The sequence below is a fragment of the Nansenia antarctica genome (assembly GCF_963989245.1).
Source record: "Nansenia antarctica genome assembly, chromosome: 7".
NCBI lineage: Eukaryota > Metazoa > Chordata > Actinopteri > Argentiniformes > Microstomatidae > Nansenia > Nansenia antarctica.
In genome coordinates, this window is record NC_137677.1 from 30,925,768 (window position 1) to 30,951,369 (window position 25,602).

General features: G+C 41.6%; 1 protein-coding gene across 1 annotated transcript in view; it reads left to right on the forward strand.

Annotated features, from left to right (window-relative positions):
• ap1ar (adaptor related protein complex 1 associated regulatory protein) overlaps positions 1-25,602 on the forward strand; it is a gene marked incomplete at its 3' end in the record, with an annotated part of 81,056 nt that overhangs the window by 34,141 nt on the left and 21,313 nt on the right. Inside the window, exons 7-9 of the mRNA XM_080536659.1 lie at positions 4,790-4,995; positions 13,821-13,894; positions 14,038-14,124. Coding sequence (XP_080392785.1) covers positions 4,790-4,995; positions 13,821-13,894; positions 14,038-14,124 — 367 coding nt within the window. The remainder of the gene's footprint in view (positions 1-4,789; positions 4,996-13,820; positions 13,895-14,037; positions 14,125-25,602) is intronic.

Genomic DNA, 25,602 nt, shown 5'->3' on the forward strand with positions numbered 1-25,602 from the left:
GTGTGTGGTAGTGAGGTTGTGTGTGGTAGTGAATTAGTGTGTGTGTGTGTGGTAGTGAGGTTGTGTGTGGTAGTGAGGTAGTGTGTGTGTGTGTGTGGTAGTGTGTGTGTGTGGTAGTGAGGTAGTGTGTGTGTGTGTGGTAGTGAGGTAGTGTGTGGTAGTGAGGTAGTGTGTGTGTGGTAGTGAGGTAGTGTGTGTGTGTGGTAGTGAGGTAGTGTGTGTGTGTGGTAATGAGGTAGTGTGTGTGTGTGGTAGTGAGGTAGTGTGTGTGTGTGGTAGTGAGGTAGTGTGTGTGGTAGTGAGGTAGTGTGTGTGTGGTAGTGAGGTAGCGTGTGTGTGTGGTAGTGAGGTAGTGTGTGTGTGTGTGGTAGTGAGGTAGTGTGTGTGTGTGGTAGTGAGGTAGTGTGTGTGTGTGTGGTAGTGAGGTAGTGTGTGTGTGGTAGTGAGGTGGTGTGTGTGTGGTAGTGAGGTAGTGTGTGTGTGTGGTAGTGTGTGTGTGTGGTAGTGAGGTAGTGTGTGTGTGGTAGTGAGGTAGTGTGTGTGTGGTGGTGAGGTAGTGTGTGTGTGGTAGTGAGGTGGTGTGTGTGTGTGGTGGTGAGGTAGTGTGTGTGTGTGGTAATGAGGTAGTGTGTGTATGATAGTGAGGTAGTGTGTGTGTGTGGTAGTGAGGTAGTGTGTGTGGTAGTGAGGTAGTGTGTGTGTGGTAGTGAGGTAGCGTGTGTGTGGTAGTGTGTGTGTGGTAGTGAGGTAGTGTGTGTGTGGTGGTGAGGTAGTGTGTGTGTGGTAGGGATGTAGTGTGTGTATGGTAGTGAGGTAGTGTGTGTGTGTGTGTATTTCTGAGGTAGTGTGTGTGTGTATTTCTGAGGTTGTGTGTGTATTTCTGAGGTAGTGTGTGTGTGTGTGTGTATTTCTGAGGTAGTGTGTGTGTGTCTCCAGCAGGGGACGCTGAGGAGGGCGGAGGGAAGTCAGCCACGGTGAGGACCAGACTACACACACACACACACACACACACACACACACACACACACACACACACACACACACACACACACACCACACACACATACACGCACCACGCACCACGCACCACACACCACACACCACGCACACAGACACACACACACCCACACCACACACACACACACACACACACACACACCACACACACACACACACACACACACATACACACACCACGCACCACACACCACACACACACACCACGCACGCACACACACACCACACACACACACACACCACACACCACACACCACACACACACACACCACACACACACACACCACACACACACACACACACACACACACACACACACACACACCACACACACACACACACCACACACACACACATTTGAATACTTTATTTGGTTCCACAAATTATATTATACAAACAGGGAATCAAATATTTCGGGGCTAAGCAGCACTGAACACTTAAGGATACACATAACACCTCCTTCTCCACACGGCCAAGCTGCCAATAATAGCTGAGACAGAGCAAAATTTGGCAACCTGTTTGGCCTTTCTTTTAGTCATTGCAGCAATTCTCAGACCCCTCATGGTGCATTTATATACATGGCCCAGACTTCCAAATACAAGTATGCTGAATTTGCACTTGTACCCAAAGCTGGTTATCGTACCAAGTAGTGGTTGGTATTTGATATACTTGTCCTGGAAAGTCTGGTCCATGTACAGGTCAAAGGGGCAGCCTACTTCTATAATCAGCACCTCCTTGTGGCTGGTGTCAACAAAGATAACATCAGGTGTATTTGGGATGTTGGAAAAAACATCATTGGCAAAACCAAACCACTCTGGTAACACTCTGGCATGCTTGTACATAACTGCGCTAGATGGTAAGATGTTTTGTACTGTATCAGACACAATCTCCACAATACGGTCATGACGAGCTATGTACAGGTGTTTGTATGCATTACATCCATTTGTTATGTGTGCAATGGACTCTAGGTGTTGTGAATCCTGATGGTTTAAACAGAATGGACTGTGAGTGTGGGGATACCAGGTGGACAGATTGTACTTGGTCGGTAATACCTGCAGTCTTGCTTTGATGGTGAATTTCAGAACATCCTCACCAACAGCGACGTTCTTATACACTGAGTGTGAGACTGAGTGGTCAGCGAACTGCAAACAGGCTAGCTTTCCCTGTAGTCTGAGTCCACACCAGTGCTGCCTGATCTCAGACTGCTTCAGGCTGAGCAGAACCCTCCTTGCAGAGTCTCTGTGCAGTCCGACAGTCTCTTCCTGCGGTGTTGTGATGTCGGCCTTCACAATCACACAGGGGTCTGTGATCACCTCATCAGAGACAGGGACTACACACACACACACACACACACACACAATCACACACACACTTTGCAAAACAAGAACATTCGGATTTATAAAACGGTGAGCACGCCAGTGGAATTTGCAAGTTCCACGCCTGCATCCCTTTATGAATCACAATCAACTCTAATGTTGCACACGTGAAAGAGCGTCTTGTCCCACCCTTTTTTTTGTGACTTGCGTACGTAAGTTTCCCGCAAATTTGGGATTTATAAAAAAGGAACTTGGCGTGAAACTGTGCGCACCTCTAAGCACACTGCTACCCATGCGTACGCATAGAAACTGGAGAAATGAGCAACTGCGACTCCGCTGGCAGAAGGATGAAAGAGGAGAAACGCTTTGAAATGGATAGGCCTACCATTTCCACCGACATATTGAAATATTGCCTCTCACGCATTATGAAGGAGTGCACACAAAGGATACGTGCACACTGCACATATCTTATTGGTCCTTGTCCTGTACGCATCACACTATATAAACCCCTCAAAAAAAAGTTCGGAAACGCTTTTTTGGTTGATTATTCCTCCCCTTTAATAATACCAATTGGTATTGTATTTTATATCGTTGGAAAGCCTGATTAGTCACCTTTACAACGAGGTACAACTTGTAAGGATCATGCATTCGTGGAATGAGCAACACAGCTAAACGTGTGGGTAGCGGCCCAAAAATGTTTGCCAAAATCCCCTATATTCTTCTGTTGGTATTGTAGTAGCCAATTGCAGAGTGTATTAATTATTTTGTTTGTTTGAATCCTCACTGTGTTCATGTTACTGTGCAGTGAACAAACAATTGTTGGGTGAATAAACTGTCTCTTGCCACAAATCGGAATTCTCTTGCCGTGAAATGTGTACATCAAATAAAATGATGTCGGCAATCTACTAGAACTGGAGCGGGATGGGCGCGTGCGACTGCAATGTACCATATATATCTCATATATGTGACAACTGACAATGAAAAGGGCTACCTGTAGGCGAAATCATTTTTCTGTTTTTTACATGTGCTTAAACTACAGATTGTAAGCTTTCAAATGATGCATCATACATTGAAATCGGAAACAAATTGAAGACGACATGAGTATTTGAAAGTTGCTACACCTGAAATCACTAAGCACAGAAAATCCCCATCAAAGATATTGTTTTTTCTCACCTTCACAGCCAGGTAATGGGCGGTAACAATGTCTGGTTAACCCCACCCCCAACCACTCAGCTGTCAATATGTCAGTGTTACTCACTGGGTCAGATAGCTACAGTATAGCTAACATTATTACCTAGCAAGGTATTACCTAAGCTAATTAGCCAGTTGTTGTAACTATTATTCTTTTAATGAAACAAAAAAGTCTTGAATCAGAATCAGAATTTATTTTACAGTACACAATAATACAAATCTTTGTCTGTGGTTCTTCAACATTAGCTTTGCAGCAAGGTACATAATCACAACAATACCATCATCACAATAATCACAAGTAAATAAGTAAAGTAAGTAATGAATTAAAGTAAAGGTGCTGTGGCGTCTGGTGGGCATGTGGTGTCTTTTGCCTCATCTGAACAGAATTCTCTGATCAAAAAGATACTTCTGTCTGGCCAGATCCGGGGGGCTTGACATCAAAGCTGAAACAGACAAAAATAAACACAGTTAGCTAGCTGTACACGGTATCAACAACACAACTTATAAGAACATGTGCTATGCGATTGTTTTAGAAAGTATTACGCAATACCACACACAACTTACTAGCTAATGCTAGCTAGCTAACACGGCTAGCCCAACCCAAGTAACACAAGACAAACAGTTAACTAACTGTACACAGTAGCAACAACACAACTTATAAGAACAGCATAATGTGCTACTATGCGATTGTTTTAGAAAGTCTTTAATCTCCTTATCGTGTTTGGTCAGGGTTGCCTCCATGGATCCCAGCTGGGTCTCCAGCCGGTCGAATCGGTCGTTAGAGTTTTTCTCTGCTGTATTGAAATAGCGTTTAAGTGTAGCCTCGAGAGAGGCCACTGTGAGAGCGCTCTCTGAGTTTTCGTCGCCGTCCATCGGCATGACCAAAGGATCTTTATTTTTGCGTGTACGGCTAGCCATTATGGACAGTACTAAACAGGCTAATAAACTTTCAACTGGTGTAGGTTAATATCAGATTTCGTAGCAGAAATATAGATGTTTGCTCAGACAAACTTAAGGGAGAGTAACCGCGAGGCTTCTACTCCGCCATCTTGTTCACGTCACGTCCCACAACGCCCTCCAAGCTACAATAGCGGGTAAAGGAATCCGAGGTCACTACATCTCAACACACCACATTCCTAGCTCAGCTCGAGACCAAACTGGCATCCTTCGAGGATAGGAACAGAAGGGACAACCTACGAATGATTAATCTAAAGGAGGGAGAAGAATCGGGGAATGCAATATCCTACCTCACTGCCAACTTCCAGAAATGGTTCCCCTCCCTGGCTGACAAGCCGCTGGAGATCATGCGAGCTCACCGCACCGGGTCTCTTCGAGCCTCTTCATCACATCCCAGGTCCTTGATCATTAAATTCCTTCGCTTCACAGACAGAGACCGCATCCTCCAAGAATCAAGGAAAACTCCCGTGGAGATCGCCGGGTGCACCATCCGTTTTGCAGCGGATTACAGCGAGTACACTTCTAAACTCAGACGTCCCTGCTATCCAGTCATGCACCGGGCTCGGGGATTGCGCTGTGAGGCATTCTTGCTGTACCCTGCGGTCATCAAGCTCATCCATAGCTCTGGGCACCATCTATTCCACGAACTATCAGAGGCAGAGAAGTTCCTTTCTTCACTTGAGGACAATTCCTGATCGGGGTAAGGCTCTTAACAAGAGCTCGCTCTAGACTTTGTTTTTCAAGCGATAATTGTTGACTACATGCTGGACTTGTTTACTTCCTGGTGGGGCGTTACTCACGGAGGACGTCACTCCAATGACTCTGTTTGTTTATTTCTATCGTGTAGCAACTCAGTGAGTTTAAATCCGGCTGACATCGCTGTAAAACCACTATAGTTTTTGATTTCTATTTACTGTAAATGCCGATCCAGCTGTATGGTGGCTGACTGTGTGCGACACATTTCGCAATCTGATCTCTATGATAGGTTGCTGACTAATCAGATTGAATAGCGTTATAATAGCCTAATGTTTTAAGTTTGCCTGTTCCACACAACCTTGCTTATTTGAGTATTTTTAACATATGGGGTGTCCCAATTTACGTATGACATTATAGGTAGCTTGAAGACAATTATTGTTTTTTATTATAGAACTGAATGAATATATAATTTCATTGCTGATGGCTTTATAACCCCAAATGATACTTGAAAATGATTTCTTTTTTTTCTTTGGTTTCTAATTCTGTATTATCATTATTTTTTATTATATATGGTAATTACTCAAACAAGGAACAGCTACAAGGGAGAGGGAGGGGTATCTGACTATCTTTTCTTCACTGTCACTTTTTTTGGGTGGAGGGGGGAGGTTGGGTGGGCTCTGGATGGACCTTTTTGTCCATTTATTTTTTGGGGGGGTTGGGGAAGAGGGGTGCCAATTGGGATTAGGGGGCAAGGGGTGGGTGGGCTATGATCATGGGGCTGATGGGGGGGTTGGGGGGGAGGGACAGGACCCTATGGTTGGAGCTCTTGGGTTAGTATCTTTCACTTTTTTCTTTTACCAAGATAGCCATGACATCATTCCTGTTAATATGCTGCACCCTGTAGTGTACAGGGCAGGATATACTCAGGAGGTATCAAATGGGTGGGTGGGAGAGTGCGGATGTCTGTGTATGTGTGGGATTGTTGTTTTTTTTGTTTTGTTTTGTTTTGTGTTATTTATTTATTTTTCTGTCCTGTCTTGTATTTTCTTGTCCTGTCAGTTGTTCCTTCGGATTATTCTAAATGCCTAGATACAACTTCATAACGTATAATGTTAAAGGAATGGGGGGTTTGGTGAAAAGGAAGACAATTATGATATACCTGAACAAACAAAAAGTGGATGTAGCCTTTTTACAAGAATCTCATCTCCTATTCTCAACTCATGAACAGCTCAAATCGGGATGGGTTGGTAAAGTATTTCATTCCTCATTTGCTTCCAACTCAAGAGGTGTTGTAATTCTCATCAGACATAATGTATTATTTCTCCCTGAAGAAGTTAAATCTGATAAAAATGGTAGATATATTTTTGTTAGGGGCTTGCTGGACCAAGTCGAAGTAATTTTTAAAAATGGTTATTGTCCTAATCATGATGACCCCAAATGTATTAATGACCTTACATTAATGGTGGCAAAATTAAAAATTCCAATTTTTTGGGGGGGGTGACTTTAACTGCATTCTAGATGCTAATTTGGACAGATCTTCGACCACTAATTACTCCCTATCCAATATGTCTATTGCTTTGGCCAAAAACACTCAGGAACTGGGCCTTTATGAGACTTGGAGAACTATTCATCCTAATGACAGAGATTTTTCATTCTACTCCCCTGTGCACAACACTTATTCAAGAATTGATTTTTTCTTTGTATCTTCATCTTTTGTTTCCAAGATATCAAAATGTGTGTATTTGGCGAGAATCTTATCAGACCATTCTGCATTACTTTTTTCAATTGATTTTGATGGGCCTCCGGCACCATCTAAAACTTGGAGGTTCAATACATCATTGTTAGCCAACCAACAGTTTATTGAATTTATGAACGCCCATTTGGACACTTTTTCTGCTGTACATCAGGATTCAACAGTTTGTCCTTTAATAGTTTGGGACACATTGAAAGCCTATATTAGAGGGATGATTATAGCATTCTCTTCCTCCCTTAAGGCCAAAACCAAAGATGAATTACAGTATATCGAACAACAGATTAAGAAGTTAGAGAAACACCATTGTGTATCCAAAGATCCTGCGGTACTTTGCCAGCTTGACAATTTGAAAATGAAATACAATAATATAAACACACATTTTATTGAATTGAATATTTTTAAAACAAAGCAAAGATCTGTCGAGCAAGGCGAAATGGCAGGTAAATTACTAGCATGGCAAATAAAGAAAGAATCAGAAGATCGAGCTATTTTGCGAATTAAAGGGGCGGATGGTTGCGTTATAATGGATCCCGTAGAGATTAATGATACATTCAAAAGCTTTTATAGTGAATTGTATGAATCGGAGTGTCATTGTAGTGAGGAGACCTTAAATACTTTTCTGAAAGACATTCCTCTCCCTTCTCTGACAACTGAAAGGAGGTCCCAGTTAGACAAAGATATAACCTCAGAGGAGATTTTGAAGGCTATGTACTCTCTTCAAAAGGGCAAGGCACCGGGATTGGATGGTCTTCCAGTGGAGTTTTATAGACAGTTTTCTCAGCAGCTAATGCCTTTTTTTCATTCTATGATTTCAACCAGTCTTCAAAAAGATTACTCCCTCAATCTCTTTACGTAGCAGTTATTATTCTACTTTAAAAAAAAAAGATAAAGATCCACGGTTGTGTGCTTCTTATAGGCCAGTTTCACTGTTAAATGTCGATTATAAGATCATCACTAAAATTCTAACTCTACGCCTTGAATCAGTGGTATCTAATCTTATTCATTCGGACCAAACAGGGTTTGTTCATGGTCGTCTACTGTCTGATAATATTCGTAGGTATTTTGATATTTTGTTTCACACTAAAGACTGTACTACTCCTATGGTGGCTATTTCTATCGATGCTGAAAAAGCATTTGATAGATTAGAATGGGAATACTTAATAGCCATTTTATCAAGATATAATTTTGGACCCTTTTTTATTTCTTGGATTCGCATTATTTATAGTCTCCCTATGGCAATCATTAAGACAAACAATCAGCACTCATCCCCCTTTAAGCTATCACGAGGGACAAGACAAGGCTGTCCGATGTCTCCATCATTATTTGCTCTAGCTATTGAAGCTCTGGCTGCAATAATAAGATCACATAATTACCTACAGGGCATTAAAATTGGAAGCGAAAATCATGTTATTTCATTATATGCAGATGATATTTTACTTTATTTACGTGACCCTTTGTACTCAATTCCAATACTGTTTACAATACTGGATCAGTTTGGCGATCTATCGGGCTACAAAGTCAACCAGTCCAAAACCGAAATTATGCCAATTTCCAAATTTAATTTTGACTCTTTAAAAGACAAATTTAATTTGAAATGGTCTCCAGATTATATGAAGTATTTGGGCATATATATTCCTAACAAAATAGATGACACTTATCACCTTAATTATTCTCCATTAATTGAGAAAGTTTCAAATGATCTGAAAAGGATGAATTTACTTCCTATATCTCTTATGGGCAGAACCAACATTATTAAGATGTCTATTTTACCCAAATTTCTTTTTTTGTTTCAAAACATTCCATTTTCCCCTCCGCTACTTTTCTTCAAAAAGATGCAGAGCATCTTCTCCTCTTTCATTTGGGAGAGTAAGTCACCAAGGATTAGCCAACAAGTTTTACAACTTCCATATAATGATGGTGGCTTAAACTTACCGAACCTTAACATTTACTTTCTGGCTGCTCAACTTACCCAGATTAGGCAGTGGTTCTCTAGCTCATCTAGCGCATGGTCAAGACTGGAATCTTATGACATTCTTCCATATGAACTGAGATACCTGCCTTATATTGGTTTACAACAGGTTAAAAAATCACAAATAATCCTATTACGGTATTATTAACAGTTTACTAATATGGAAGAACTCCCATAAACGTATGGGTCACAAGGAACACCTTTCGCCCTATACTCCTATCTGGAGAAACCCCAATTGTACATCTTGTTTTAATGATGACACCTTCAAGTCTTGGTACGACAAGGGGATAAGGGAAATAACACATCTTTACGACAGTGGTACATTTGTTTCTTTCCTTCAGTTAAAGTCAAAATATAATTTACCTTCCACACATTTATTTCAATTTTTTCAAATCCGCCATATGATACAGACAACTCAAGGCACTCTTGAAGAACCCAAGCCCTCCAAAATAGAAGGCCTTATCAATAAGGAGGTTCAAAGTTCTAAATGTATTTCTCAAGTTTATTTATCTCTGCTTGAATGCTTGTCTACAAGTACAGATGCTACGAGGTGTAAATGGGAAAAGGATTTAGACATGGATATAAGTAAAGAGGACTGGTCTTTCTTTTGTCTTAAAGTTCATAAATGTTCTTACAATATGAGGCACAAACTCCTTCTTTTTACAATTTTGCATAGAACTTATTATACACCTGCAAAACTTTATAAAATGAATAATGAAATGTCCTTTTTGTGCTGGCGCTGCAAAAAACAGAAAGGGGAGTTTTACCATATGTTTTGGTCATGTAATTTGTTGTTAACATTTTGGAACTTTGTAATTGACACGATAGCATTATGTTTAAATATTCACATTGCAAAATCATCTCGCTTGTGTCTTTTAGGCACAATCAATATGGATCCTTGGAATGAATTTCAAAAAAAATATATTGATCTTGCTTTGATTGCTGCAAAGAAGTGTATTGCAATCCATTGGAAATCCGATTACTCTCCTACAATATCACATTGGTTAAATGAAATATCTAGCTACATTCCATTAGATAAAATATACTATAATATAAGACATAAGAGTCAGGTCTTTGTAAAAATATGGCAACCACATATAGATTTTATGGCAAGAAGGGCAGCTTCAGGTACTATTGTTTGATGGACAGTGTTTCTTGTAGGGATGCACGGTGATGTGAATTGCTGTTAATATCATAGCGCATCCCTAATTAATGTATTATTGTGTGTGTGTTTGTGTGTGTGTGTGTGTGTGTGTGTGTGTGTGTGTATGTAGGCATGTGTGTTTTGTCTTATTATTATTATCTTTTTGTTGTGTTGTCGTTGGGCGTTGCCGCACAATGGTGGGTGGGGGGGGGGGGGGAGGGGGTGGATACATGGGGACGGGGGAAAAAAAAAAATTGTTCAATTATATTGTAAAAATGTTTTAATCTTTGGAAACATAAAAAATATATATATTTAAAAGGCAATACGACGACACAGAACGTACTAGCTAATGTTCGCTAGCTAACGCGGCTAGCCCAACACAAACAAAGGACTGTATGCTACTTACCCAAAAGCAGAACGTGTTGTGGTATGTTGATCCCGTGAAATCCGTATGTTGTCCTAGTAAAGTTTCATTTCTTGGGGACTTTCTTTGTGCCTTCAGTCATTACTGAACAATTGATGAGCTAAGCAGTGTTCATCTATGAACAAACTCAGAACACATTCTCATTGTAAACATTAAAACAGGGCTTCCTTTGTCCCTCCCCCTTGAGCTCAACAGCCAATCACACCCAAGTGTGATCCTCGTGTTATTTCAGCCACAAGCATGACAAACAAGCCTATTTTGTTGCTAGATTATAGTTATTTAATGAACGTAAAACTGTTCTGAAAAATAACGAGTGGGTACTTCACATCTTCAAGTTGAATGTTAGCTGAAAAAACGAAAATCTGAGTTTTACGTCAGAAATACTTTGAAGACGAATTTGACGTATTTCTGTTTTCCGAGAGGTGTCTGGTTACATCGTCAGTAGACACATATATCTCGTTCCAGCTAGTCAACTCGTGTTCCAAATACAGATGACTCAATAAGACATATGCACTCTGCGCTGCGGGCTACATTTGATTATGTAATAATAACGAACGGATATTTATAATATTGTATTGTATTTTTTGTATATAATGTTGTTGTTTAATGTGTTTTCTGAGTGGGGCAGTCCCACTCATATAGTTTTCATTTTATTGAACTGATATAAGTCTCGCGCGCCTGTCTCGTTCCAGCGAGGCAACTTTTGACAACTAAACGTGTAGGCAAAGAACTAGTTTCTAAAGTGAGTTACAATCACTTGATGTAATGGTTGATGCATGGGGGAGGGTCATCTTATTCTCAATGATCGCTTTTTGATCGTTTCCGATCACCAAACAAAGGATGCCAATTCATCCAACAAGCCCTTCAAACGATCTTCACACCTTCACACCTCCCACCACAAAGGTTGTACTCTGTTGTACTCAACTCTCTCAACTCTCTCAACTCTCGCAGTAGTAATGAAAGTCATTGCAGTAGCCTACATTTGATTATGTAATCATCAACGAATATTATATAACGAACTGATATTTATAATAGACCTACGGTATATAATGTATTATTGTTTTTTCTGAGCAGTCCCACTCAGAATTTTTCATTTTATTGGACAGATCTAGTGAAGTCGATCAGTCCTGTGAAATGACGTGCGTTGTGCATTGAATGACACTATTTACAGCGCTGTCAATTTTCAAATAATGTAATAGGATATATATGAATTTACAGAAACACATCATGAATGGAAACACGCAATAGCGTGTATTTGACAAATAAAGTGTGCGTGTGTTGTGGTGACCACCTCGTAAATACACACCATCCAGGCAGGAGAGAGAGAGTTGGGGGCAGCCAAGCGGGTTTCAAACACGGCTCTCCCGCTTACTAAGCTTACAGCAGTCGCCGGGGCTGACAGGCTGATGTTACACTGCCGGCGTGAAGTTCACGACAAATAAACACGACAGGCTTGTGCATCTCTGTGAAGCTCATAATTATAATAACACAATATTGCAATATTTATTACTATTATTTTTATTATTATAATAATCAACCACCATTCATTAGTAGCCTAATGAAAACTCCTGCAGTCCCGATCAATCTCCTCTCCACTTTACTGTGCAGGTACACGCTCCTGTGCGATCATTCAAGTTTCAAGTTTATTTGTCATTATACCAAATACAATTATATAATGTAATCAAAATAAAAAGAATGAACATATTCAGCCATTCCATATAATCACATATAATCACAACTCACAACCCCTGTGAGCAGTTGCAGGGGCTGACAGGCTGACGTTACCGGCGAATTTCACGACAAATAAACAGACTTTATCACTGTGAAGCTCATAACTATGATCACACAATATTGCAATATTTATTACTATTCTTTTTTGATAATGATAATCAACTTTCATTCATTAGTAAAGCTCCCGCAGTCTCAATCAATCTCCTCTCCATATATATAATTTAATTTGTTCTATAGTTCGTTTTCAGCTGACTCAAGCTTCATATCAGATTGTGCTAATAATTTCCCCACTTCTCTGCTTCTCTGCGCATAGGAACTTTATGCATTTTTAGAGGTAGCCTAGTGATCTTGTCATTTTCTCTTCTTGTGTGACATCGCCATCCAGCGATCTTTGTGCGTTAATACACACTCCCCCATTGTGAAGAGTGGTCATGTGATTCGACACCTCGTCGCGCTAAAAGTAGGTGAAAAAACTTCGCGCTCGTAGTGTTAAACGTGATTTGTCCTACTGTTCACCTTACTATTTATGATAATACATGTCCACGTATTGTTTAATAATTACAGATGCATTGCAATTAAATATGATTCCAGATTAAACTGTACAAGATATTTGAGGGGTTGTTTTGCAAAAACAGATCTCCCTTTGTATTTATTATCTTAAATCATGTTTTTTTTCTTTTATATTAGATTATATTCAAGCTTATTGACAAGTACCAAGACAAGGAAATGCAGTACGTCATCTAACCAGATGCATTTCATGATCATCAGTGCATTGTAAAAAAGCCATGAATGTTTAAAGTTTATTGTTACGTTAGTGATTGCATTACACAACGTAACACTCTCGTAAGAGAATAACATTCTTAAGCTTCGGTTCCTGACATTGCAGCACAAGACATAAGGCAATAGGCATAATACAAGATAAAGGTGACAATATTACAGGTAAGACAAGATACACTGGTGGTGCAACTAGTAATAATAGATAGTTCAGTAATACAATGTCTGTGCGCTTAAAATGTTCGTAGTCCGTATACATGGGGTGTGCTTGGGGATGATAGTCAATTGTCTACAGTGGGCTTGTTCATGTTCTTCAATGTATGGACATTGCAATCATTGGATTTATCGGGACGTTACCCACTGAGTACTCGGGAACAGTGAATCAGGAACGGTGCTCAACTCGTCCAGCCTCGCGCTATGTGCAATGAATATTAATATTAAAAGATAAGAATATATATTTGCATGAATATCTATATGATACGAACAAAGATATATGTAGGCTACATTGTGATGGGTACAGGACAAGGGAGAATACGATATGTGCAGTGTGCACGTATATTCTTTGTGTGCACTCACATTTATGTGAGGTAATATTTTGATTTATGTTAGTGGAAATAGTATCCATTTCAAAGCGTTTCTCCTGTTTCATCCTTCTGCCAGCGGAGTCGCAGTTGACATTTCTCCAGTTTCTATGCGTACGCATGGATCACAGTGTGCGTAGCCTAGAGGTGCGCACAGTTTTTATAAATCCCCAAATTGCGGGAAAATTTGCTTACGCACCTTTTGGGGCGTACGCAAGCTTTATAAATGAGGCCCCTGGTGTTGATGTGGGTGTGGATGCGTTCCAGGTCAACTCCAGGCGAGGACTTTGATTCGTTCCTGCAGAATGTCAAGGCCCAATCAGAAGCCTTCAGGGGCAGCTGTGAGTCTCACACACACACACACACACACACATGCAATCCCACACACACACACTCAGAATATATGCCTCGATCATATACACACAATATACACAACATGTACACTCAACATATCGTGTGTGTGTGTGTGTGTGTGTGTGTGTAGTGACTCCTAACACAGAGAGCAGCTGGGACTTCCCCACCAGGTCCAACGATGACGCCTCTCTGGACCTGGAATGGGAGGACGAGGAAGGTAGGCTGGGGGGGGGGGGGGTGGTGTGTGGTGTGAGTGTGAGTGCGAGTGTGTGTGCTGTGGTGTGGTGTGGTGTGGTGTGTGTGCTGTGGTGTGGTGTGGTGTGTGTGCTGTGGTGTGGTGTGGTGTGGTGTGATGTGGTGTGTGTAAGTGTGAGATGTGGTGTGTTTGTTCTCTTCCCCAGTCAGTCTCTCATGTGGGGTCCCACAGGGTTGCATCCTGGGTCCAATCATGTTCTCACAGCTTTATCTCCCCCTGAAACTAAATGAATGAGGTGAAATGTTTGTTGTTGATGTTTGCTGGCAAAACTGCACACCTGTAGGGATCTAAAGAAATGAGATTTGGGATATTGTGTCTTTACCTAGAGTGTCAAAGGAGGCAAATACACCATCAAAAAAACCAAGGCCATTTCTATGCCATAAGTTACATTCAGTTAAATGCTGTATCAATTAGTGATGATGGGAAGAGATGATTAGAAGATAGTGGGGAAAAAATACTGGTTTGACAGAGGTCAAAACTTTTCCTAAATTGAGACCATATTTACATTTACATTTACATTTTTGGCATTTAGCAGACGCCTTATTCCAAAGCGACTTACAATCAATACATTTGAATACTAAGCATGTGAATCAGCAGTCCACTATTCGTTGCAGGAAGAGTACTCTAGCTCGGGCCCGGGGCCACTGATAGAAGGAAAAACCTTCTCCCTATTATCGCCTTCTACTAAAACTTTTTTTTTATTTTAATTTTTTATTTTTTATATTACTGGAGAAACTGAGAAACAGTACAAGGGGGGCAGTAGAAGTTCTTAGGGACACAGTAGAGGGGAAAGCGGGTGTCTTTAGGAGACGTAGTGGTGAGGGTCAGAAGATGTCTCAGGAGGAGCAGTTAAGATGTAACCTGAAGAGATGGGTCTTCAGTCTACGACGGAAGATGGGAAGTGACTCTGCCGTTCTGACAGCCGTGGGGAGCTCATTCCACCAGCGGGGAGCCAGTGTTGTGAAGAGACGTGATCGGGCAGCCCGACTGTATTTTCAGGGATGATTTAACAATGGGATTCTGCATAAAAGTGGAAGTCTTAATAGGCAGAGGGGAGCTCAATAGACAAATAGGAGAAGTTGGGAGACTGGACTGCAGTTCCATAGTAGACCAGGAGGTCATCTACATTTCTTCAAATGTGGATACCCAATACATCCACTTTAAGATATTCGCTGCCCAATAGTAATTAATGAAGTTGGGGAGGCCTAGTCCACCATCAGATTTTGTTTTCTCTAGGTAACTCTTTGTCATGCTTCTTATTCCATATAAAAATAGAACTTAGTTTGTCTAATTGTTTTAAAAAAGATATTCGCAAGAAGGCAGGCAGGAATCATTGGAGTAGATATAGAAACCTTGGCAATGGAGGCTTCCGGTCTACGTGATGAGCGGGTAGGACGCGAAGTTCAGAGCTCTTGAATCCGTTATTCAATCCGTTATCATCAACACCTATTTTTCTCTCCAATAGTTGTTACTGTGTTATAGTATCATCATACTCGTTTTTATTTACGTTTTCAGAGTTTTTATTTTTACCTTTAGCCACCAAATCGTGAGCAGTGGATACTACAATGCCGCACACGCGTGCTACTATGCAGGCTAGCTCTCCTGATGCTAACTCTGACCCTATTAACGAAGCTAGCTCCTCCGAAGCGGTGCTACTAGGGGCTATAGCTGGGCTGCACGAGGAAATCAACGAACCCTCTCCACTGGGGTACCCCAAGGTTCTGTCCTAGGGCCCCTACTTTTCTCTCTCTACACCAAGTCTCTTGGCTCGGTAATCTCTTCACACGGGCTCTCCTACCACAGCTACGCAGACGACACTCAACTCTTCCTGTCCTTCCCCTCGTCTGATGTACACGTGGCAACCCGTATCTCTGCATGTCTCGCTGACATTTCAACATGGATGGCTGACCACCATCTCAAGCTCAATCTTTTTTTTTTTTACTTTCTTTTTATTGAGATGTTACAGATATACAAAAATAATACTTTTCATTTTTTTAAATTTTTTTCCACAAAACACGAACATGTTCCCCCCCCCCCCCCCCCCCCCCCACACACACAAAATCCCAAGTGGTGCATCCCAGGACGAAGGATATAAATAAATAACAATAAATAATAATAATAATAACAGTGGTGATAGGTACAGTGTTTCCTCCAGGAATTTTTACATTAGTGGCGGATAGCCCTGTCCGGCGATTTTTTCCCGCGTGCACGCGCGCTCAAAACAACGACCTAATTTCAACCAAAACTAGAGGGAGGATGGCAAAAAAAAAAATATATATACAGAATATGAATGAATGAATGAATGAATGAATGAATGGTCTTTATTGTCATTGCTACAGTACAGGTACCAAACAACGAAATTTAGGAGGGGTGGCTCCCCTGGTGTTAGGAAAGAAAAAAAAAACTTTAAAAAAAAAAACTTAAAAAAAACACAAGAAGGGAAGGAGCTGGTTTACATAAATAAAGGCTATGTACACTATCCACTATACTATACTGTACAGATAGACGACTAGGGTTAATATAAACTTGTGACTGACAGTCACATACACACCCACAAAGATCATCAGCTATAATATAATACGAAGTAGGCCTACATGAGCACAAAAGCGGCTAATGTTACTGATTAACTGTTTACTGTAGTGCCGAGAGACGGGAGTCGTAGGCGGCGTATCAAATGACAAAGCTAATCGTTTAATGAAGGACATGAACGATTGTCAACAACACACTCAAGCAGTAAATAGAACAGACTAAACAACTCGGTTACCACGCACTCAACTGCGGACGGAACAATACTCCCAACCCATAGTTCCGTGCGTGAATTATGTCAACCCACCACATTACAGAAGTAAAATCACAGTCAGATGGAGCATTCGGTAAACAGCTGAGTATCAGCTGAGTTAAAGAAAACAAACTCTTACCTTTGATGACACCCACATGAGCCCGGTTTTCCCGTCCTTCTCCCGTGTGTCTCTTATTGTCCAAATGTTCCCTGAATTTTAGCTGCATGTTTTTCCATCATGTAATTCCGTTGTCACTAAAAAAATCGACTCCCCTTCTTTTTTCCCTGCCAATACTGTCGTTGCTAAAGTGACGGCACATAAGAATCGTTTTTTGACTTGCTAATGTCTGCTGATACACCAACACAGCTAGCCGATGCTGATGGCTCTCCCGCTGTAGTTGTAGCTGGTGGTGGTGGTACCCCGCCATAAACGTTGTTAGCTGATCCACCACCTAGCTCCTTTGCCAGCCATGCAGTTTCGGATCGCTCATAGCCACTGCTAGCTTCAGCAATGTTTGAAGTGTCTGGGACATCTTTTTTCTTGAAAAATCCATCCATCTGTCGCTGTTTTCGTTTAATTTTTCGAAGTTATTTAACGTGATATCTTATTTGTGCACCTAGCTAGCTAGATCAGTTTTTTGTATCTTTTAGATGGTACTACCGGTGACTTTTAGCCCGTTATTTGCGAGGAGAAAACACAGGCGCCCGAGCATTTCGGCAGGTAAGACTGCTGAGCAGGGATGGTTGAGTCTGCACGGTTCTCATGCCGGTTCACATTTAGACCAATCAGGAGTAGCCCTTGTGTCACGTCGTCAACTGAATGTTTAATGTCATTAATCTGATTTTGGATCAGCGGTTAGAGAGAGATGGGCGTGGATTTAGGTGCACTTTTAGTCAACATCCATTATAGCGCTGATCTAGGATCAGATATATTTTAATCAGCTAAAATGTTCAGTTTTTTTTTTTTGTGTGTGTGGACTGAATCAATTAGTGGCGGAGGAAATTCATTCGTGGCGGCCCGCCACCAATAAATGCATATAGAGGAAACACTGAGGTAATGAAGACAGTACAGGCGAGTAAACAAAGAAATAAAGAAAAATAAAGTGCAATTCATTTGTAAGTGAGGATAGATGAGATGGCCGTGTTGGTCTATGATATCATGTCTGTTATGATTGTAATATTATGTCCCTCTCTAGAACGAGATGATGATCTAGATCAGGGGTCGGCAATTAGGTTTGGCCTCGGGCCCAAAAAATTTTTAGCCACTAGATGGCGGGCCCGAACATAATTTAAGTAATTGATTGTTAAAAAATGTGACACGTTCTAATGCTTTGACTTTTCTTTCGAGAAATGTACACATCGCTAGTCAACTAACACAGCTTGTTTTGTGAGCCTGCTAACAATGTAAAGTAGTGTTATAATTAACTAGGTAGCAGTCCAATCCATTTCGTTGCAGTATTAGGCTTGACTAGTGAGTTTGTGTTGTGATTCTCAACAACGTTGAAACGTAGTTTCACCCTTTTCCATAGTTTTGAATAATAAATGTGTGAACTGACGATGTATCGCAGCCTAACTTATTCTAATAATTATTTAACATACTTTTATTCTGAATGATTCCCCCCTCCTCCAGACAAGGTCACATTATTTATTATTGGATTGGTTGTTTGCGTGTCGGGTGAAGTTAGCTAAACATTTAACCTGCTAACTAGCAAGAGAAACATAATGTCACTCTCCAAAGGTCTAAAGAGGAAAGTTGACGGTGAAAACAGGGCATTTAAACAGGAATGGACAGCGAACTATACGTTCATCCTACCTTTCATCAATGCAAAGCCGTTGTGAGACTCACATCTTCCGTGCTCACAATGTTCCCTTTCTATACATGCGAGTCGTCCTTTTCCTCAATGAATGTGATAAAGACGCACGAAGGAATCGATAGATGCATAAAAAATAAATAAAAACTGCCTGCGGATTAAAGTGACGTCAATATCACCAGATATCAAGCAAATACTGACCGATGGGAGATGCCACTTTTCACATTAAGTGAGTACCAAGCCTGTCGTTATTGTATTTAATAACCTAATTGTATTTTGTATATTTTGAATGAATGGCTTATGGCTCATTGTACTTATTATCCCTAATAGCGCGTTTGCTCTGTCGTTTCAGGAGCATAGGCCTACCACCACTTTTGCGCCGATTTTGTTGTCAATGTTTTTCAGAAAATTAAACAGAATTTGCTTTGTTACTGTTCATATGTGTGTTACAGTCACATACGTAAACATTACATTTGAATGATTTAATGAGCTGATGTTTTTTTTTTTTTAAACCACACACCGCATGTCGGCTATTTCAGCACCACGCCGTGTCCACCTGCTTATGATTCACTATGAGGGGTTCAGCGTCAGTGCGCTTCGGTGCACCCCGCTGCCTGATTGTCTGTCCCTGTGTCATTCACTCTCAACATGAATAAAAGTACAATAAGCATTATTCAGGTGGTGGTAGATTCTCTATTCGGACATTATAGGCGCGGTGTGGGACTGTCGGTCCGATATTGTAAAAAAAAAAAAAAAAGTGGATTCTCAAAATAATCTGCTGGGCCAAATATTATTGGTGACGGGCCAGCAATGGCCCACGGGCCGCCTATTGCCGACCCCTGATCTAGATGATGATCTAGGGGTTTATCCTGATAAATTAATTCACAACATATGTCATCACTCAGCATCCAGCACACTTGCATTGTCAGGGAGGGTTTTTAGTTTGTTGAAATAGGATATTATTGGGTTCCAGGTGAAATAAAAGCGGTCTTTGGACCCCCTAAGTGTGTATTTAATCTTTTCAAGTTTCAAGTGAAGCATAAGGTCAGTCAACCATAAGGAGGAATTCGGTGGTTTGGGGGATTTCCAACAAAGCAAAATCCTCCGCCGAGCAAGTAGAGTGGCAAATGCCACAATGTCTTTATGCTTGTTAATAATCTGTTGGTCAGTTGGCGCTATGCCAAAGATAGCTGAGTAGGCGTTAGGTTGCAGGTTCAGATCTAGTGCCTGTGAGAGGGTCCTGAAAACTGCTGACCAATAATCAAATAATAAGGGACATGACCAAAACATGTGTGTTAGCGTTGCCGGAGCGTTATGACATCTGCTACAATTCTCATCTACGTTAGGATAGATTCTGGCTAGCCTAGATTTGGAAAGGTGAATTCGATGCAGGACCTTAAATTAGATTACGCCTAGTCTAGCACATGATGTGCTCCCGTTAACTCTCGTCAGAGCCTCAGTCCAGGAGTCATCGGGTATTACGTCCCCTAGCTCCTCCTGCCATTTCTCTTTAATTTTGTGGAGGGAAGTGTCTCCGAGGGATGATATGCTAGAATAAATACTTGAAATTAGGCCTTTTAGATTGGGAGGAATTTGGAGGATATCATCTATAGCAGAAGGTTGTGGTGCATTTGGGAAGTTTGGATCCAAACTTTTAATGAAATGTCGGACCTGGAGGGATCGAAAATAACTTGAGCGGGGAAGGTTGAATTTTTGAGAGAGGTGATTAAAGGTCGAGAAGACGCCCTCAGTATAGAGATCTTTAAATTTGGAGAGACCGAGTCTTTTCCATAAGGCGAAAGCATTGTCTATTCTGGCGGGGACAAAAAGGTGGTTATTGCAGATAGGGGCTAGGTTGGAGAAATCTCATAAACCAAAGTGGCGTCGAAATTGTGACCATATTCGTAATGTATTAACAACAACAGGGTTAGAGGTGTAGTGTGGGGCAGATAGAGGGAGTTTGGAGGTAATCAAGGCGGAGAGGGATGTTGAAAGACATGACTCATTTTCTATTTCGCACCAAGACGGCTGTGGTGAATGGACCCAGTATATGATTTTCTGAATATTGGCAGCCCAGTGATAATAAAGCAAATTTGGTAGGCCCAGTCCGCCCTGGGACCGATGTCGCTGTAGAAGTCTTTTCTGTATTCTAGGGACTTTACCCCCCCAAATGAAAGATGATATGGACTTATCTATGGACGAGAAGAAGGACTTTGGGAGGAATATAGGGAGACATTGGAAAAGGTAGAGGAATCGGGGTAGAACGTTCATCTTAATACAGTTGATCTTCCCTGCCAGTGATAAATTAATGGACCTCCATTTCTGTAAATCGTCTTTTAATTTATTAACAAGGGGCGTGCCGTTTTTTAAAATGTAGTTTAGAGAAGGACCGTGTAATAATAATTCCCAAATATTTGAAGCCAGATTTAGACAAATGGAAGGGCAAGTCACATTGTGGGATTGCGAGAGCTAGGTTGTTCACTGGAAAACATTCGCTCTTAGTGAGGTTGATCTTGTATCCCAAAAAGCTACCAAATCTATGCAGCATCTGAACTATATGGGAAATGCATTGCACCGGGTCAGATACATACAACAGTAAGTCGTCGGCATATAGCGCCACCTTGTGTTCCTTCCCCCATCTAGAAATTCCATTTATTATTGGAGAAGATTTTAACATGATAGACAGAGGTTTGATGGCGAATGAGAATAGGAGTGGGCTCAGCGGGCACCCCTGGCGTGTCCCTCTCGACAATGAGAAAAATGTGGAGCGTTTCCCGTTCTTAACTACCGATGCCTTAGGACAGGGGTCGGCAATAGGCGGCCCGTGGGCCATTGCTGGCCCATCACCAATAATATTTGGCCCAGCAGCTTATTTTGAGAATCCACTTTTTTTTAATATAATATCGGACCGACAGTCCCACATATAGCGCCTATAATGTCTGAATAGAGAATCAACCTCCACCTGAATAATGCTTATTGTACTTTTATCCATGTTGAGAGTGAATGACACAGGGACAGACAATCAGGCAGCGAAGCGCACTGACGCTGAACCCCATATAATAGTCAATCATAAGCAGGTGGACAACGCGTCACGGTGCTGAAATAGCCGACATACCGTCTGTGGTTTGAAAAAAATAACACGAGCTCAGTAAATCATTCAAACGTAATATTTACGTATATGTGACTGCAACACACATATGAACAGTAACAAAGCAAATTCTGTTTCATTTTCTGAAAAACATTGACAACAAAATCGGCGCAAACAAAAAGTATCTCCCATCGGTCAGTATTTGCTTGATATCTGGTGATATGGACGTCACTTTAATCCGCAGGCAGTTCTCAAGGTTTTTATGCGTCAATCGATTCCTCTCGTGCGTCTTTATCACATTCATTGACGAAAAGGGCGACTCGCATGTATAGAAAGGGAACATTGTGAGCACGGAAAATGTGAGTCTCTCACAACGGCTTTGCATTGATGAAACCAGGTAGGATGAACGTATAGTTCGCTGTCCATTCCTCTTTAAATGCCCTGTTTCCACCGTCAACTTTCCTCTTTAGACCTTTGGAGGGTGACATTATGTTTCTCTTGCTAGCTAGCAGGTTAAATGTTTAGCTAACTTCACCCGGCACGCAAACAACCAATCCAATAATAATGTGACCTTGTCTGGGAGGAGGGGGGAATAATTATCAGAACAAAAGTATGTTAAATAATTATTAGAATAAGTTAGGCTGCGCTACATCGTCAGTCCACACATTTATTATTCAAAACTAGTGTTGTTCCGATACCATTTTTTGATCCCGATACCGATACCGATACCTGACCGTGCAGTACTTGCCGATACCGAGTACCGATCCGATACCACGGCGTTTGAAAAAACTAAACAAAAAAACATGTTTTTTGAGCCGCATACTCACCTCGATGTAAAATTATTGCTAACACAGTCTGGCATCGGGTGTTTGGTATCATGAAAAGTATCAACAAAAATCAATTAACCAACTCAATCAAGGTACCATTTGGTTCTGTAACTAATCATAACAGCAGGGCCGGCCTGTGGGACTGGGGAGTGAAGGCGGTGTCGCCCATCAAAAGAAGAATGTGGCCAGGTACTAATATATGTGAAGGCACACGATTTGTCAAAGTGCAGTTCAATGAATTTGTGAAATCACTTCCATATTCGACTAGGTTTGACACAGAGACTGGCCCGGACTTCTTCCGAGTTATTCCATCCGGGTAGTTTTGAAGCCTGACAAGCAAAGAATGCTGCTAGGGTTTAAACCTTCTAGTCGGAGACTCCTAGCAAAGTTTCTAGCTAAACGCAAGTAGACTTAAAAGTTCTAGACACTGGTTTTTATAACTTTGACAGTCCGGTGTGTGCTTCATGAAACGGGGTTGGTTTTTTAGCTACCATGCATTGGCCAACAGAATTAGTTACCCTGGTGAAAAGTGGGCAAACGTGGCACCATTGTTGAAATCAAAAGTCAAGAACGATAGCTAGTTATTAGTTACGCGTATAACATTACTTAGCTCTTCATCCCCAGCAGTGCCTGTCGCTTTGCATGTTCTGTTCATTGAACAGTAGCAGCAACTCAACCACACACTGTCTGTATGAGTAACGCCGGTAAAACAAAACGTACATTTCTCTGCCACATAATCCTTAGGGGCCATGCTTGCCGATCACAGGTGATGATATACTTGTTAACGGGACTTGTAAAATCCTATTTACTTGGCTCAACTTTAACTCGTTGACTGCCAGCCATGTTCAGAGCGGAGAGCTCCACACTGCCAGACTTTTGGGGCATTTTCGCTGAACTTTGAAGACCCACCAAATATTGACTTTTCGGACTACATAAACATTGAACATATCTACCAAAACTTTAGACTCTCTTCTTTCATCAGAAAAAGAAAGTTTGTTTCTAGCCTCTTTGAGTGTTTAGAAATCGGCCGTAGAACATAGGGTGGTTTCAGCAAAAATACCTGATTTTGACCAATAAACAGAGAAAACGAGCTTTTTCTGCAGATTTTTTTTTTTTTTTTTTCTGCAGAGAAGCAAATTCAAGCAAAACGGTGACTGACGTCCACATATTTTAGTTTTAGTGACACCTCAAACATCTGAAAAGTTGTTTACTTCTATGAAACAATAAAAACAACACAGGAAAAAAGGCTTTTGATGACAAAATAACTACATTTATTCACAGATTTAGAACATTTAGAACATAATACAAAACATAACAAAATAATCTATTTACATGTGTGTGAACTATTTACAGGTGTGTACGTGTGTGTAAACTTATTTACAGATGTGTGTGTATGTGTGTGTAAACGTATTTACAGATGTGTGTGTGTGTGTGTGTGTGTGTGTAAACTTATTTACAGATATGTGTGTGTGTGTGTGTGTGTCTCTATGCACACAATCATATTTTTTTTCTGTGTGGTAGGCTGTGAAGCACTCTCCTGAGTGCAGGGGTACATGGCAGGACCTGCACCACATTCTGGTCTCTCTCCTTTTACCCCTTCGAACGCAGACCCTACATTTTCTTGCTGGCTTTGTGTTATTGCTGGTGGGCCTTAATTTTTCCAACTCATGCCTGGCCATCCGGCCATCCAGCCTGCTGTCTGGGTCTCTCTGTCTTGCGGCCCTGGTTTGTCGGACCTCCTCTTCCTCCTCTTCCTCCTCTTCCTCCTCCTCCTCCTCCTCCTCCTCCCCCCCCTCCTCCTCTCTCCCCCTCCTCCCCCTCCTCCTCTCTCCTCCTCTTCCTCCCCCTCCTCCTCCTCTCTCCTCCTCCTCCTCCTCCTCCTCCTCCTCCTCCTCCTCCTCCTCCTCCGCTACATAGGTTTTTTCAGTCCACGACCTCGCCACCCTCCTCATGAACTCCAAGTGTGTTTTGCACTTCCCCGGGTTCCTGGCCTTGTACAGCACATATGCATTGAACACACACAGCTGAAATAAGTATGCCACAAACTTCTTTGACCAGTTGAGTGTTTTCCGTATGAATGGGTAATATGCAATGTTCTGGTCAAGTTTGTCGACCCCATTCATGCAGGCATTGTATGCCACAACACACTGCGGTTTGAGCTGACCCACCTTCTCCTTCTTCCCTTTCTGCCACACCTCCACCCTCTGCATGCTGTCATGGTGGCAGGTTGTCACCATCCTCACCAGACGCTTGTCCTGCCATGCCATAACCAGCACCCTGCCATTGTGCCGCACCACCCTCCCCTCCACACCCAAGTCGTTCTTTGTCGGCTCCCTTATGATCTGCGGTTCCCCCCTGTTTTTTCGCAGTGTTCCGCAGACGTTGGTGTTGGCTTTGATCAACTGCTCACAAAGTTGAACAGAGTTGTAGAAGTTGTCCATGTAAAGTGTGTATCCGTGTCCTGTGAGACGGTCAAGGAGGGAGAACACTGTGTCTGGGAGTGTGTTATGCTGGCCAACATAAGGCTTAATGTTAAAACAATACCCAGTATAAGAGTCACACAGTATGTAGGATTTAATTCCATACTTCACCGGCTTCTGAGGGTTATACACTTTGAATGATAGGCGGCCACGCCACTGCATCATTCCTTCATCAATGCAGATACTTTCAAAGGGCTGATACAGCTCTTTGAATTTGGCTACAACATGATCTAAAATAGGACGCACTTTATACATTTTATCTGTGGCGTCCTGTGATGCATTATTGTTGTAGTGGAGGAACTTCCAGATGAGCTGATACCTGTTCCTGGACATGGTTTTATTGAAGTATGGAGTGGCGTCCTGTGGATCCACACTCCAATACATTTCTATTTTTGGCTTTTTTATGTAACCGGTGATGAAAGTGAGTCCAAAGAATCGTTTCAGTTCTGGGACT